Source organism: Artemia franciscana, chromosome 20, assembly GCF_032884065.1.
Source record: "Artemia franciscana chromosome 20, ASM3288406v1, whole genome shotgun sequence".
Classification (NCBI taxonomy): domain Eukaryota; kingdom Metazoa; phylum Arthropoda; class Branchiopoda; order Anostraca; family Artemiidae; genus Artemia; species Artemia franciscana.
Genome location: NC_088882.1, coordinates 25603978 through 25620071, shown reverse-complemented (window position 1 = coordinate 25620071; position 16094 = coordinate 25603978). Strand labels below are relative to the sequence as shown.

The 16094-nt window shown below is 36.3% G+C and overlaps 1 protein-coding gene across 2 annotated transcripts in view; it reads right to left on the bottom strand.

The window, feature by feature from the left end:
- LOC136039957 (uncharacterized) overlaps positions 1–16094 on the bottom strand; it is a 36011-nt gene that overhangs the window by 12837 nt on the left and 7080 nt on the right. For both annotated transcript variants that reach the window (XM_065723969.1, XM_065723971.1), the window contains one exon: positions 4180–4403. In XM_065723969.1, coding sequence (XP_065580041.1) covers positions 4180–4403 — 224 coding nt within the window. The remainder of the gene's footprint in view (positions 1–4179; positions 4404–16094) is intronic.

The window sequence follows — 16094 nt, the reverse complement described above, 5'->3', positions numbered from 1 at the left end:
TATTGAGAAAAATAAAAATAAACTAAGACAAAGGAAATTCTGCCGACTTATCATAAAGACGCTAGAAAATAGAATCCCATCGAAAAGAAAGTAAACCGAAGAAAAAACAAACTAATAGAGGATCGAAAAGGAATTCAACCCCCTAAGAGACAATTGCTTAAAACGCAAATTTTTGCTCCCATGCTAAATTACGACAATTCCCAATAGATAATTTCATTTTCGGCATGAAGACACAAAAAATTGTCACTAAGAGGTGTTTATTCTAAGAGAGTACGGAATTAAAGTTATTAATTTTTGCTTCTGCAATACTTCGCGAGTTTTTATCAAAGATTGTCCTACGCTACAAGAATAAAAATCACTTTCTGTTGACTGGGATTTTAAGCATCCCTATCATCCCATGAGTACGTAAGCCTCATGCGTCACAAATGAGTAGAGGATTAGATTTAACAAACAGATCCTTAATCACAAGCTCAAAAATGATATTTGGTGGCATTGTCAGTTGAAGAGAAATCTGTAAACTTTGGATTCTCCCATATGAAATACCAAGTTTTAGCCTTATCAATTACCATTGTTTCTGTGATCACTTTTCATAAGATTCTGTGAAATCTTTGAAACTCTTAAGGAACTTGGGATTTTGACCAGGGGCGTAATTTACTATGGGCAGTGAGAAACCACCCAACATCGACCCCAGTCCCCCCCAAAGCTGCAATTTAGCGCCTTCAATAATCATGTCAAAACTGAGATAGGCCTACATAATTCAAGCATCCACAGAAATGTCTTCACAGTTTTCTTTGGTACACTCTTACCTTTATAGTATTAAACAGTTCATTTTTCATTTGATTTAGGAAAATCGGCTCTACCCCCCCCCCCCCAACAGGATTTTGATGAAATTAAACTATTGATTTCGACCTATTTCCAAATAAAATTTTGTGCGAACATTGATAATCCAGGGATATGGTAGGCATTGTAAAGCCTTATCCAGGGGGAGGGGCTAGTATGTTTGACCCCCCCCCAAAAAAAAAATCGACTCGTAAAAAATTATAAAAAAAATTGGTGCGTATAGAAGTTTTTTTTAACGAAGTAATCCCTGAACAAAATCGTGGGTACGGTAATGAGGCATTGAGTTGTAACCTGAGAGCAAAATTATTTAACTTACTTCTTCGAGTCAAGCAAGTATTGGACATTTACCTTCGTCTTTTGTATAAAGCCTTATTTAGCTGTCAAAACTTATTTTAATCTAATTACCCCTGATAAATCGTTCCTTCTATCCTGATCTAACATTTATCTGATCAGTCAGCAACCCTGATGTATCAGTCTAAATTTTAAGTGATAAATTTTCAAGAATATCTGGGTGTTTTCTAATTGAAATCTATAGATACAAGTCAACTGTATGTCGAAGAGTCAGTCTAAATTTTAAATACTAAATTTTCTAGAATTTCTGGATATTTCTAATTGACATCTATAGATACAAGTCGAATGTATTTCGATGTGTCACACTAAAATTTAAATACAAAATTTTCCACAATTTTTGGATATTTCTGATTGAAATCTTTAGATACAAGTCGAATATGTGTCAATGTGTCGGTCTGAATTTCAAAAGCTAACTTTTCATGAATTTCTGGATATTTTTAATTGAAATCTATAGATACAAGTTTAAGATATGTCGATGCATCAGTATAAATTTTAAATGCTATATTTTCTAGAATATTTGGATATTTATAACTGGAATCTGTAGATACAAGCCGAATGTATGTCGATGTGTCAGTCTAAATTTTAAAGGCTAAATTTTCTAGAATTTCTGGACATTTCTAATTGAAATCTACAGGTACAAGTCGAATGTATGCCGATGTGTCAGTCTAAATTTTAAATGCTAAATTTTTTAGAATTTCTAGAAATTTATAATTGAAATCTAAAGATACAAGTCGAATGTATGTCTATGTGTCAATCTGTCCTTTGTGCAATATTGCACTGTTCAGCTGATCACTAAAAATTTTAAGAAACTGTTGCTTACATCTTGTGAAAGTTTTAGGCATACATATTTTTCTTCCCCCTCCCCAAAGGGATTAGTTAATTATGAATTCTCTCACCTAAAACCCTTCCGAAATTAAAAAAAAATTCTTTTAAAGTAGATTTACCGAATTTGGTATTCAACAGTTCAGTGAAATTGATATTCCACCTAATTTTTCAAACGCTTTTCAAAAAGAAATATTATCGTTATTTTATAAGTGGGGAAAATTTTCCAGGCGGGAACTGTCAGGAAAAATTTTTCGGGGGGATTCACAGTGCACTATCTTGTTTTTTTTTATTATTTATAGACTCGAGTTCCCATTAAAGGAGATTTTCGGGAGAGTTTTCAACAGGGGAAAATTTACCAGGGGATAATTTTTCCAACACGGGGGGAGGGGGGAGGCAGAATTTATCAAATTATTTTAAACTTAAAAATATGATCGTTATGTATTTTCAGGGAGAATTTTCCAAAATGGGAAGTTTGCGCAGGGATGGGATAGTGTTCTACAATTCTAAACTCTAATGAAAATGGTTGGTCAACATCCAATCCAAACCCCAGGTTATATGTCTTGCCCTTGACAACAGCCAGGTTGCAAGATGAACTTTCCAATGGAGCGAGAAGGTTTTTGTCTTAACACGACGGCTTTTGTCATAATGTCTACCGTGCTTAACCTTACCATACGTCAATACATAATACAATCACGGTACTGTTCGTTTTTTTTTCAAGGTATTTAATGAATAAAATTAAGTCACGATTAAAAAAAAGATGTTTTCACCTTCCCAGTAAATGAAACAGTTCATTGCTTTGGCTGAATTTTTTTATTTAAAGGAATCGGCATAAAAACATTCATTCCAATGCGCTTTGGGTCCAAGGCAAGGCTGTATCAAGGCAAACAAATACAGAGTAGAAACAATAGGGAAAATCTTTTCAAGACAGTGGAAATCAGTTCTGTGAATATTTCGGCACTATGTCCAAGGGCCGTCTTCAGCACAATACGAAAACGAGAGAGAAAATATGTATATATAAGTAAACTTACATTAAATTGTGAGAATTAAAACTATAATGTATTTTAAAAAACTTTTTTAAAAACAGCCCTAGCCTCCTTACTTCAACTAAGTTCAACCAGGACTGACAAAAAGAATGAAGTGAGAATATAAATTCATTCAAACTAACGAGAACAAAGTGATTAAATGGAATTTCTCAGAGCCAATCTTGTATTTTTAGCAGCTTGTCTCAAAGGTCTTTTCGTAGCTGGTTCAATATTATTGTAAATCGGTTTAGTAAAATATTTTGTTAGATCATTTTTAATTAAATTTGAGTATAACTGATTTAGTGAGTTTTCCCCTAAGTCCCTGTTCAAAGAAATATTATTTTTTATTTTGAGACTAATTTCGATTGATTCTCGAACCACCTGTTTTATCCCCAAATCATTACTGATGAATGAAGATTTTTCAGAAAGTGTCATGTGGGACGGATTATTAAATATATGCCAACCTAAAGCAGTATCACAGGAGTTGTTGGAACTATTTGAAATTAATGCCTTGTCTATGTCTTTTTTATGCTGTTGTAACCGTTTTTCTAGATTCTGATGGGTCCTGCCGACATAGTAATTTCCACAATCGCAGGGTATTTGATAGACTCCTCTTTGGCGAGTAACTGGGGTCTTATCTTTACCGGAATTTAAGAAATTAATTATTTTAAAATTATTAGTAAAAACTGTATACAGATTATTTTTTGTGCAAATATTTTTTAGTTTTGTTGTGATTTTTGGGATATACGGAAGATAGACAATATTTGAGGGCTTATCAGTAGCATAATTCACTTATTGAATAACCTAACTTCACTTATTGAGTGTGTTCCGAATAATACACAAGTACCTTGGTGGTTAGTTTAGAATAGGCATTGAATATAATGCGTTCTGGGCGATCTGCTCTCCATAATTCTCTATTGTACTTTACATTGCGTTGTTTCTAAAGTATTATATTTTCGTCATATTTTGGTATTTTTCATTATGATGAACCTAACTCCACTTCTTGGGTGTGGTCGATATAATTGACAGGTATCTTTTTGTTGGTGCAATAGGTTAAAATAAGGCAAACTGAAAGCAAGATTACAAAAACAACTAAAAACAATCAGGGAATCAAGAAAGTAACAGACATGTCATATTATACCTGAGAGAGACCTAAGCTGCACAATTTATCCTTAATGAAAGTTCTAGCAGAAGTATCATTTCCAATTGTTATAGCCTCTTGTACTTTTGGGTCAGAATAAACATTTTCATATCCAGAAATAGATTTTCCTTCTCGTTGTGATTCAATCAACTGTTCAGCCAAGGCATATGCTTCTGAATCATCTTGTGCATACGAAGAATCAGAGGTTGCAAAAGCTGCAGTGTCTGCAATACAGGAAGATGTGGGTTAAAATTGATGCATTCTCCCTTGATAGAACAGGGTGATAGAGGCAAAACTGTACTCAACAGTAGAGAAGCATAGGAAGTACATGAGTTGAATAAAGATTGGGATATTTGAATATCGAATCAATGTAACTTTATGGTCATTCGTAATATAACTAACTTATTTTCGTGGTTAAAGTGCAGAATAACAGTTATGGGTGTTCTTTTAAGTTCCTGCTTGAAATTCTCCCCATGATGAGGGGTTTGAAAAATTATGCGAACACAAGTTAAGCTACCTTTCCTAATTCTAAGTTTTTTTTGTTATCTTTTTTTAAGATTGAGTTAGGTACTTCACCTGAATCTTAAACAGAGGTGTCAATTCGTAAAAATTTTGAGGGAGGGGCGAAATTTATTTTTCCAAATATAGGAGGGGAGGGGTAAATGTTCCGTGTTTTTATTTTTCTGTGAGAATACGAATAAACAAAAGCCAAGAGCTGATATGACACTTGTTACGAGGTCGGAACCTAAAATCAGACACGGTACTAGAGTTATCTATTCCATCGTCCTAGAAAGTCAAGAAGCATCGAACTCGCCAAAGCACTAGAAATCCCTCCAATACCCCCAAAAAGATAGGATCCGATCCGCTTATATCAATCAAGTATCTATAACTTGTACTTATTCTCGAACTCGCCAAAGTACTAGAAATCCCCTCAACTCCCCCAAAGATAGCGAATCCAGTCCAGTTATGTCAATCACGTATCAAGAACTTGTGCTTATTCTTCCCATCAAATTTCGTCCCGATCTCTCCACTCTAAGAGTTTTCTAAGATTTCCGATTTTGAAGATTTCCGTTTCCCCCCTCCACTCCCTATGTCCAGAATTGAAAATGGAGCATCTGAGACATGAGATCCTTATAAATATCAAATTTCATTAAGACCCGATCACCCCTTTGCAAGATAAACATACCTCCGTTATCATGATTTCCTCTCCCTGAAGACCCCCCCCCCCAAATGGTCGAATCGGGGAAACGACTGTTATCAAGTCAATTTGTACAGGTCCCTGACAAGCCTACCAATTTTCATCATCCTAGCACGTCCAGAAGCACCGAACTCGCCAAAGCACTGGAAATACCCCCAACTCCCCCAAAGAGAGCGGATCCGTTCCGGTTGCATCAATTATGTATATAGGACTTATGCTTATTCTTCCCACCAAGTTTCATCCCGACCTCTCCTCTCTAAACGTTTTCCCAGATTTCCGGTTTCCCCTTCCAAATCCCCCGAATGCCACCGGATCCGGTAGTGATTTATAAAAGGAGCTCTGAGACATGAGGTCGTTCTAAATATCAAATTTTATTAGCATCTGATCACTTGTTCGTAAGTAAAAAATACCTCATTTTTTCTAATTTTTCCGAATTATGCCCCCCCCCCAACTCTCCCAAAGAGAGCGGATCCGGTCCAGTTATGTCAATCACATACCTAGGATTTGTGCTCATTCTTCTCACCAGGTTTCATCCCGATCTCTCCACTCTAAGCGTTTTCCAAGATTTCCGGTCCCCCCAATGACACCAGATCCGGTCAGGATTTAAAATCTGCCATAAAAGTGCCATAAAAAGGCATTTTCAACGAAGTGCTTCCGGAAATAAAATTTTAAAAATCTTACAGAAAACATGCCATTTACCACTCCACAATTGACGCCAATGATCTGAGGCTTTGGAAATAATGCCCGGTATCTAAGGAAAATCAATTTAAAAAAACAAACAAAGTTTTTTGAGGAAAGTAAAGAGCGATGTAGCAATTTAAAGTACGAAAATAATTGCTTCATAGTCTATCTGACAAATATCAATAAAGCTAGTACAAATAAACCAAATAATCGTATTTCCCTTTGTTTGTAGGATTATAGAAAACTAGCACTTTACTGAAAACATAAAACAATATACGAGTTTTGGTACGGTAAAATTAAACCAATTAAGGCCACTTTTTACAGCATACAAATAAATTTTTTTTAGCAATACTAAAGCGTATTTCTTACAACATAAGATTGTTTATTACTCACTATTGGTATTATAGCTGGTGAGACGAAAATGTTACCTGATAAATCAATCCAATATTTCTGTACGCTGTTCAGTGACTTAGCGGTTATTAAAAAAGTTTTTTTTTATGGTTATGTTTTTAAGATAATTTTAATTCTATACTGAAATTTACTGATATCACAGCTGGTGTAAGACTATGAAAAGCTTTAAAGAAAATATCCTTTTGGGATATTTTTGTTTATAAATGGATGTATATTGATAATAAAAGGAACATGAACTTGAGATTAGTTTGTTGTTAGGCTACGTACTGACTTTTAAATAATAATTCAACATTCTTGTTTGTTATACTTGCTTTCTATGTTTTCAGTAAAGCGCTATTTTTCAATAGTCCTACAAACGCAGGGAAATATGATTATTTGGTTTATTTTTACTAGCTTTATTGATCTATATTAGATAGACTGTGAAGCAATAATTTTTGTTCGCTTTAAGTTTCAACTTCGGTCTTCACTTCCCTCAAAAAACTTTGTTTTTTTTAAATTAATCTTTGCCCGTTTTTAATTTAAATTTAATGCAGAAGCATCAATGCACTGCTATTTTTATTTATTTGAGGGAGGGGGCAGCACCCTCATATGCGAAATAATTTTTGTTTGTTTAACTTTCAATGTCACTCTTACTTTCAGTTGAAAATAAATTAGATCGTTTTTCAAATAATGCCGAGAAATCCTTTGCTACACAAAATGGTGTACACGATTTTGAAGGTAGGCTCGATAGTTAGATAAGAGTTATTTTCCTAGAGAAGATTTTAGTTTTCAAAACCTAAGCAAAATTGTGGTATGTCTAACTTATTTGTTTAACTTTCAAATAAGTTAAACAAATTCTCCATATAAGTCTACATTAGAAATAGTTTTATTCTGTCTATTAAATAGTAAAAAAGGAAATAATATGAATAAATAAATACAACAATAAGTATTCCTTCTTTGACAATACAACTTTGAGTGGTTCCAGAACCATATGCCTACACTTTTCCGACCCCTAAGTGACAAGGGGTTGGGGTCGGTTTTTTTCGTAATTTGTTTCAAAAATAGTGTATGGAATATTTCACAATACACAAAAAAATTAACAAAAGTAGTGAAATAGCTGAAAAATAATCATATGTAATGGAGAAAATCATGATTGAAATAAAAATGCCTAATTAAGGAACTAAACCCTTGTCATTCTGATTCAAAATCTAACGCGCTAGTGACTGAACTGCAGCGGCTAATGATCAAATTCAATCTATTTGTTCTAGTAGGACCAAGTTTTGCAACTTAAAACCCTTTTCCCAAAGACTATGGAGAGTTATTCAATCACCAAAAGCATAGTTATTAGACCTTATTCAGCAAATACATTTGTAATTGGCTTTTATAAAACATTCAGTTAATAAAAGTTTATATTATATAGAGTGAGAGCATTAAACTATCTTTGGCGAAGCTCAACTTTCGCGAACAGGAGGAATGGAGGGGGTACGTCAAGTAATAGTCATTTAGAATTTTGAGATTCAATTATTTGTTATTCTATGAATTTCTTCCTCCTAAGAACATTCGATATTTTAAAAATCATTTTACGAGCCCCAACGTCGGCTGACCGTGTTGAAGAGTTCATTGTGAATTTTCCCAACGGACTAATTAGACTTACTAAGGGGGCAGGGCGGGGGAGTATACAAGAGGGGTTCTTGTAAATCTCCAGTTAAATGTTTTGGATCATAACTATTACAATGCTACCGCTTTATACTTCCGGAGTATACTTTCTATACTTCCTTCTCTCTAAGAAGTTCCGGATGCCCACTAGCCTCAGTTTTTCCACTTAAGACATGACACCAATACTGCCATTTTTAGTGCCATATGGCACTTTCAAATGGTATATTTTATAGGGAAAACGTAGATATGAGCAATATCTTTTATATGAGTTATAAAAAAAATTGTCTACGATGTTTTGGTAGCCCACTAGCCCCACCTCTTTAGAAATGTCACAAAAAGTGCCATTTTAGTGCCATATGGCACTTGCAGATGGCGAAATTCATTATGTAAATATGAGAAATAATCTTTTGATGAGCCATTAATCACCTCTCTATAACGTTCTGGTAGCTTGGTAGGCCTGCTGAAAAAAAGAAGAAAAAAAACGGGAGACAGATCAGCGCCACCGATGCAAAAAAGTGATTTTCCTTGTTGTTGAAGGATGGGGACTATAATTTCCCCCTGAGTGAGAGGTTTTCGACCATGCTGATTCCAATAGTACACTTTTCATTTTGATCTGATACCATTTTCGAGGGGTTTCAGACTTCTTTTCGAAATTACCATACATTTCTTTTCTCAATAAACTTTTACTTTTAAGACGAACCAAAATAATAGTTACCATTCCTGAGTGAGGTTTAGATGACAATTTTTTCACTAGGCAGTTTTTCAAAAACCGTTTTTTAACTTTTCGTTACTATGGGCTGTGGTTCGCTCTTTACTAGGTTGCAGCTACTGCTGCAACCATGTTTCGTCTTTTTTTTTCAAAGCTAGATTTTTTTTTAAATATTCCAAGCCTTACAAGTTGGGAAGGAGTAAGAGCTAAAAACCACCTCCCCGGCCCTAATTTGGGTAGCAAAAAATTTTCATTCACAAAGCAATGGAATTTTCATAATTTCTAAGAAATCCTTGTTCTGCAAGTTTATCATAAGGTCACATAAATGTATAATTTAAAACAAAAGAAACTCAGATTTTTATTCTATGTTAAACCATTACATTACTCTTGAACGTTAATCAAGTTGCAGTTACCCCCCTCATCAACTTTGTATTAGTTTGATTTATAAATGCCGAAATCCTCTTTCCTCCCCTATACTTCCTCTGGTCCTATGCAACTGGGGAGAATCTTGTTCATATCGTCCCTATTTTATCAAGTGATCTCATTCCGTCGAATCTTTCGAAGTCTTACTAGTAGGGAAGATCTGGAAATTGGAGCTTTAAAAATCCAAGACGGACCTTATGAAGAAATGAAGAAATTCATTTGCGAAGTACGATAACTTTTTGAGGCACGGGGTCTTTGCTTTTACCGACTTTATTTACGGCATTCAACCTTATTTGTTTTTAGCCCAGATCCTTCGGTATTATATGGTCGTATCATATTGTACCCGAAAAGTTTTTAACTGTCAGAACATTTTCTTCTTTAACCCGTAACAATTGTGCTAAAAGGGTCTATTGATTCTTTTTCTTTCTTTAAATGTGTCGTTTTAGGAGTAAGATTTAGTTTCTAGTCAAGAAATGACTCAAGCCTTTTTCTGAACTGACCTTGACCTTGAGTTCCCACTAAAGCTATCCAATCTAGCTCTAACTCAATTTTAATTTTGGATCAGGTTGAGGAAAGCTTGACCCTGACTGTCATCTCTAGTGAAAAGGGGCATTTATTAGATGAATTTATTGTGATTAGGTCCCTTTTTTTTGTTTTTTAAAAATATTATTTTTATCGTTGCTTAAAGTACGACATTTTTTTCCGGTAATTGACCCATACTGGTCCGATATTTGCACAGGAAGGGGAATTACTTGCTTGATCCCAGAGGAAGTGAATTTTTGGGCAATTACTTTTCCATTTTCCAGAGTGAGGGCGATTCTAAGGGGGAAAGGATAGGTTAGTCAGCCAATGGTGGTGAGACCCCCCTCCCCTCTGTACAGGTGTGATACATAGATAGATAGATAGATAAGTGTATTTCAAAAGCCCATGGGCCATATATACACAAAAGTATAAATAAATAACAAACTAGCAAGGAAATTAAACAACATAGCAAATTACAAACACGCACCTGTATATGAATGAATGACTGTATTTAAAGCCATTTTTCAGCCCGTATACATACATATACAACAACAAACAAACTAAATCATGTAAAACTCGACTTTCGAATAGTAAGACCATTCCGGACAAAATTTCCCACTGCTACTATATTTACTTTCGACGTCGACTTCAAAAATCCAAGAAGGTGCTCACGACGACCCATCCTAAGAAAGCTCCTTCTTAGCTCTTTTAGCCCCTGACACCTGCAAAGAAACTGGTCCAGTCCTTCAAAACCACCGCAAATCGGGCAAGTATACCGTATTTCCGGGTAACAACTTTTTTTCCAAATCAAGGAGGCACACTCGTGCCTCTATAAAGAGGCGACACACGACAATGTTAAGCGATCTTCGGTTCCAGTGGTCGCAGAGGGATGGGGAGGGATGCATTTCGTAGCCCGAGCTCCAACTAAGAAACCTGCAAAATTTCATCCCCCTCCAACTTTTCCTTCATGGGGAAAATCTGGCCGAAAGTTTCGACACGTCAACCCCAGCCCCCCTTTAACGTTGTTCGATCGGGCTGAAATTCACAAGTTAAGGTCCCCTAGGGCCCAGGAGCTTATCCGCGAAATTTCAGCTTGATCCGATAACTCCTTCCCTGTTTTCCAGAAACCACGCATAGCCACTTAAAATTCATTTACTTTTTTTTCCTAGACGCCTACAGGTCACATCCGACATCGGATCTGGGTGTACGAGGACTCATTCGATGCGGAATTCTCCGAGTAATTTTCCTGGAAAGTTTCGTAGGAAAATCTTAACCCCCCGAAAGTTTCGACCCTCCAACCCCCCTCCCCCCCCTTTTAACGTTGTCCGATCGGGCTGAAATTCACAAGTTAAGGTCCCCTACGGCCCAGGAGCTTATCCGCGAAATTTCAGCTCGATCCGATAACTCCTTCCCTGTTTTCCAGAAACCACGCATTAGCTATTAATTAACGGATTTCTCTCCATAAGAGCCCATGTTAATTTGAAATTTTTAAAATTTATTGAGAAGTTATATTTACACACATGCAAGTTATTAGCTCAGTTGGTAGAGCGTGAGACTTTTAATCCTCGGGTCAAGGGTTCAAGTCCCTTACGGGCGGTTTTTTTTCACAACATCAAAAAAATTTTGATAACACCTGGACAGCTTATCATTTGAGAGATAACAGAATATTAGCTTCTTATGAGCAAAAGAAACATTTCGGTCATTCTATCTATTTTTTTTTCTATTTTATACAATGATTTAAAAGCGGGGGGGGTTTCCTCTCCTAATTCCTGTACGAGGAGTACAGGAATTATTAAATTACATCCACCATGGATTGTAGAAAAACGTACAGAAATAATATGAAAAAAACTTCGTTTTCTTAAAGAGTTAAAGAGGCTGCGTCCCAAAGTCGAACCTTAAAACGTACAGGAATTAGAAGAGGCAGTTGGGGGGCTGCCGCCCCCCAAACCCCCAGCTTTTAAAGACTCTTTTGTACAGGTTTTTTGTTTTTTTGCTAACCCCCCGCTCTTGGCTTGAGAAAGGCCCTCTTTTAATTAACAAAACATTGAAATGAATGAATAATGGAATAACTTCGGAAAATGTTAAACACAAGAGGACAGGAGAACCATTGCGCCGAAACTAGTAATTAGTAACAATGAAGTCCCCCCACAAAAAAAACCTGTACAAAAGAGTCTTTAAAAGCTGGGGGTTTGGGGGGCGGCAGCCCCCCAACTGCCTCTTCTAATTCCTGTACGTTTTAAGGTTCGACTTTGGGACGCAGCCTCTTTAACTCTTTAAGAAAACGAAGTTTTTTTCATATTATTTCTGTACGTTTTTCTACAATCCATGGTGGATGTAATTTAATAATTCCTGTACTCCTCGTACAGGAATTAGGAGAGGAACTTGGGTGGCTGCCGCCCCCCCCCGCTTTTAAATCATTGTATAAAATAGAAAAAAAAATAGATAGAATGACCGAAATGTTTCTTTTGCTCATAAGAAGCTAATATTCTGTTATCTCTCAAATGATAAGCTGTCCAGGTGTTATCAAAATTTTTTTGATGTTGTGAAAAAAAACCGCCCGTAAGGGACTTGAGCCCTTGACCCGAGGATTAAGAGTCCCACGCTCTACCGACTGAGCTAAACACTTGCATGTGTGTAAATATAACTTCTCAATAAGTTTTAAAAATTTCAAATTAACATGGGCTCTTATGGAGAGAAATCCGTTAATTAAGTACCTAATGCGTGGTTTCTGGAAAACAGGGAAGGAGTTATCGGATCGAGCTGAAATTTCGCGGATAAGCTCCTGGGCCGTAGGGGACCTTAACTTGTGAATTTCAGCCCGATCGGACAACGTTAAAAGGGGGGGGGTTGGAGGGTCGAAACTTTCGGGGGGTTAAGATTTTCCTACGAAACTTTCCAGGAAAATTACTCGGAGAATTCCGCATCGAATGAGTCTTCGTACACCCAGATCCGATGTCGGATGTGACCTGTAGGCGTCTAGGAAAAAAAAGTAAATGAATTTTAAGCGGCTATGCGTGGTTTCTGGAAAACAGGGAAGGAGTTATCGGATCGAGCTGAAATTTCGCGGATAAGCTTCTGGGCCCTAGGGGACCTTAACTTGTGAATTTCAGCCCGATCAGACAACGTTAAAGGGGGGCTGGGGTTGACGAGTCGAAACTTTCGGCCAGATTTTCCCCATGAAGGAAAAGTTGGAGGGGGATGAAATTTTGCAGGTTTCTTAGTTGGAGCTCGGGCTACGAAATGCATCCCTCCCCATCCCTCTGCGACCACTGGAACCGAAGATCGCTTAACATTGTCGTGTGTCGCCTCTTTATAGAGGCACGAGTGTGCCTCCTTGATTTGGCAATTAAACTGCAAGAAAAATCATCGTAACGAAACATTTTATTGCAATTCATTAGGTTATTTTATCAAGACACTTTCCCTGTCAATGGCTACCCGTTCCACTGATTTAAAGCTGTGACTCACTGCTTGCAATAAATATTAAGATGAGTCGGCAGAATTTCCAAGAACAAATTAAAAAATTAAATGAATATTAGCTAAGATGGGCCAATATAAAAGCCCAGAGATAAGATATATATCCTCCTATATTCTCCAACCTAATGATTTTCACATAAACCCTAAGAATTTTCCCTTATTGGATATTTTTTACATTATCATGAATATTTCCTACCCTCTAGCCTTCACATAAAAAACGGCAAAAACGGCTAATGTCAATGAATTATTTTAGAAAAAAGCACTGAAAAATACCTTTAGCTTTGCTTAAATGAGTGACGATACATATCTATTTTTGCAAGTTCTTCCAAATGTTTGACTTGGATTTGACAAATTAATGGCAGGGTATCAGTATTTAACAGCTGCAGTGATTTCACCCAACTCCTTTCACCTGGCTTTACAAATTTTTATCTCCTTCGATCCGAATATGTTTACTTTTTTCTAGAAGTAATAACTTATTGGCAAAAAACTACAAACAAAATCAGCCTGTAGCACACCAAGAGCGTCCCTTGTAAGATTAAATAAAAAAAAACAATTTTTTTAGCTGAAAGTAAGGAGCGACATTAAAACTTAAAACGAACAGAAATTACTCCGTATATGAAATGAGTTGTCCCCTCCGCAGTCCCACGCCCTTTACGCTAAAGTTTTTAATTCTTTTAAAAAGTAGAATTGTGGCAAAGAGTCAAACTTTAGCGTAAAGAGCGAGGGATTGCGGAGGGGACAACTCATTTCATATACGGAGTAATTTCTGTTCGTTTTAAGTTTTAATGTCGCTCCTTACTTTCAGCTAAAAAAATTGTTTTTTTTTATTTAATTTCTGAACGTTTTTGAATTAATGCATGTTTGGTTTTGGCTCTCCGCACATAAATTATTAAAATGAAATTTGTATATTAATTCTTTTTTTGGCTAAATGGCTTTCTCTTAGTTTTGATCAGACGATTTTGAGAAATAAGGGGTGGAGAAGGAGGCCTAGTTGCCCTCCAATTTTTCGGTTACTTAAACAGGCAACTAGAACTTTTAATTTTTAACGAACGTTTTTATTAGTAAAAAATATACGTAACTTAAGAATTAACTTACGTAACAAACTTTCATAACCTTATATTTTTATTATGTATACGAGGGGGCTTGAACCCTCGTTAATGCCTCGCTCTTTACACTGAATCGTAAGTTTTGTCCCAATTCTTTAAGAATGACCCCTGAATCAGAAAGGCCGTAGAATAAATAGTTGAAATTACTAAAAATACTTTAGCATAAAGAGCAAGGTATTTATCTCCTCCTAAGTACCTCGCTCTTTATGCTAAAGTATTTTTAGAACCCCTCATATGCGTATTAATCTCTGTTCGTTTTAAGTTTCAATGCTACTTCTTCCTTTCATTTGAAAAAACGTTTTCATGTTTATTTTTCATTGTTTTCTTATAGTAATGCTAGAGAATCCTGCGCCCTTTTCATTGAAGCTTTCTTCCCCCATGACAGATTCCTCCAAAGAAAGATCCTCCAACATAGCCCCCTCTCCTCAGCCCCACCCCCAAACAAAATAAAATCCCCCTGGAAAACGTCTGTACACTTCCCAATAACCATTACTATATGTAAACAATGGTCAAAGTTTTTAACTTGCAGCCCCTCCCCCAGGGATTGTGGGGGAGTGAGTCATCCCCAAAGACATAGTTATTATGGTTTTCGACTATGCTGAACAAAATGGCTATCTCAAAATTTTGATCCGTTGACTTTGGGAAAAAAATGAGCGTGGGAGGGGGCCTAGATGCCCTCCAATTTTTTTGGTCACTTAAAAAGGGCACTAGAACTTTTCATTTCCGTTAGAATGAGCCCTCTTGCGACATTATAGGACCACTTGGTCGATACGATGACCCCTGGGGAAAAGAAAAAAAACAAAAAAACAAACAAACAAACAAATAAACACGCACCCGTGACTTGTCTTCTGGCAAAAAAATACAAAATTCCACATTTTTGTAGATAGGAGCTTGAAACTTCTACAGTATGGTTCTCTGATACGCTGAATCTGATGGTGTCATTTTTGTTAAGATCCTACGACTTTTAAGGGGTGTTTCCCCCTATTTTCCTAAATAAGGCAAATTTTCTCAGGCTCGTAACTTTTGATCGGTAAGACTAAACTTGATGAAACTTATATATTTAAAATCAGCATTAAAATGCAATTCTTTTGATGTAGCTATTGATATCAAAATTCAATTTTTTAGAGTTTTGGTTACTATTGAGCCGGGTCGCTCCTTACTACAGTTCGTTACCACGAACTGTTTGACACAGATTATTTATGTGTGCGCAGATATCTCACTTCAATATTATTACAGAACTCAGAAGCCATCCTATCAGATGATTTAGTTTTATAAAAGTTGACGATATTCAATGACATTACGCGGATGGAGTGCTATCCATTCTAATCCAGGCACGGGTGGAGTGCTATCCAATCCAATCTAATGACATTGAGCGGGAGGGCGATTTTTGCTGATAGTCAATGCAATTGAGAAACATTTCAGCCCATTTATTTTGTCATAAGTTAAAATCTCATTGCCAGCAAAGGCAGTGAGATAGATGGTGAAACCTAATAGATAATTTTTAGTACGGGTGACCAATAATGTTTCTATGCAGTTAGTAACCTTAGCTACAATAACGTCTGATCTTCATTAAATTACGGGTAAAAGGAATCAAACTTGAATTCTTACTTGAAAGACATATGAGGAAAATCCGGTCAACATGACCAGGAAAAATACTGATTATTAGACAAGTGCTTAAGGTTTAAAGCTCCTTGGAAGGGTGGATAGAAGCGGGCCTACAACTTCTACTCCCTCTAAACCCTAATTCCCCGTGTAA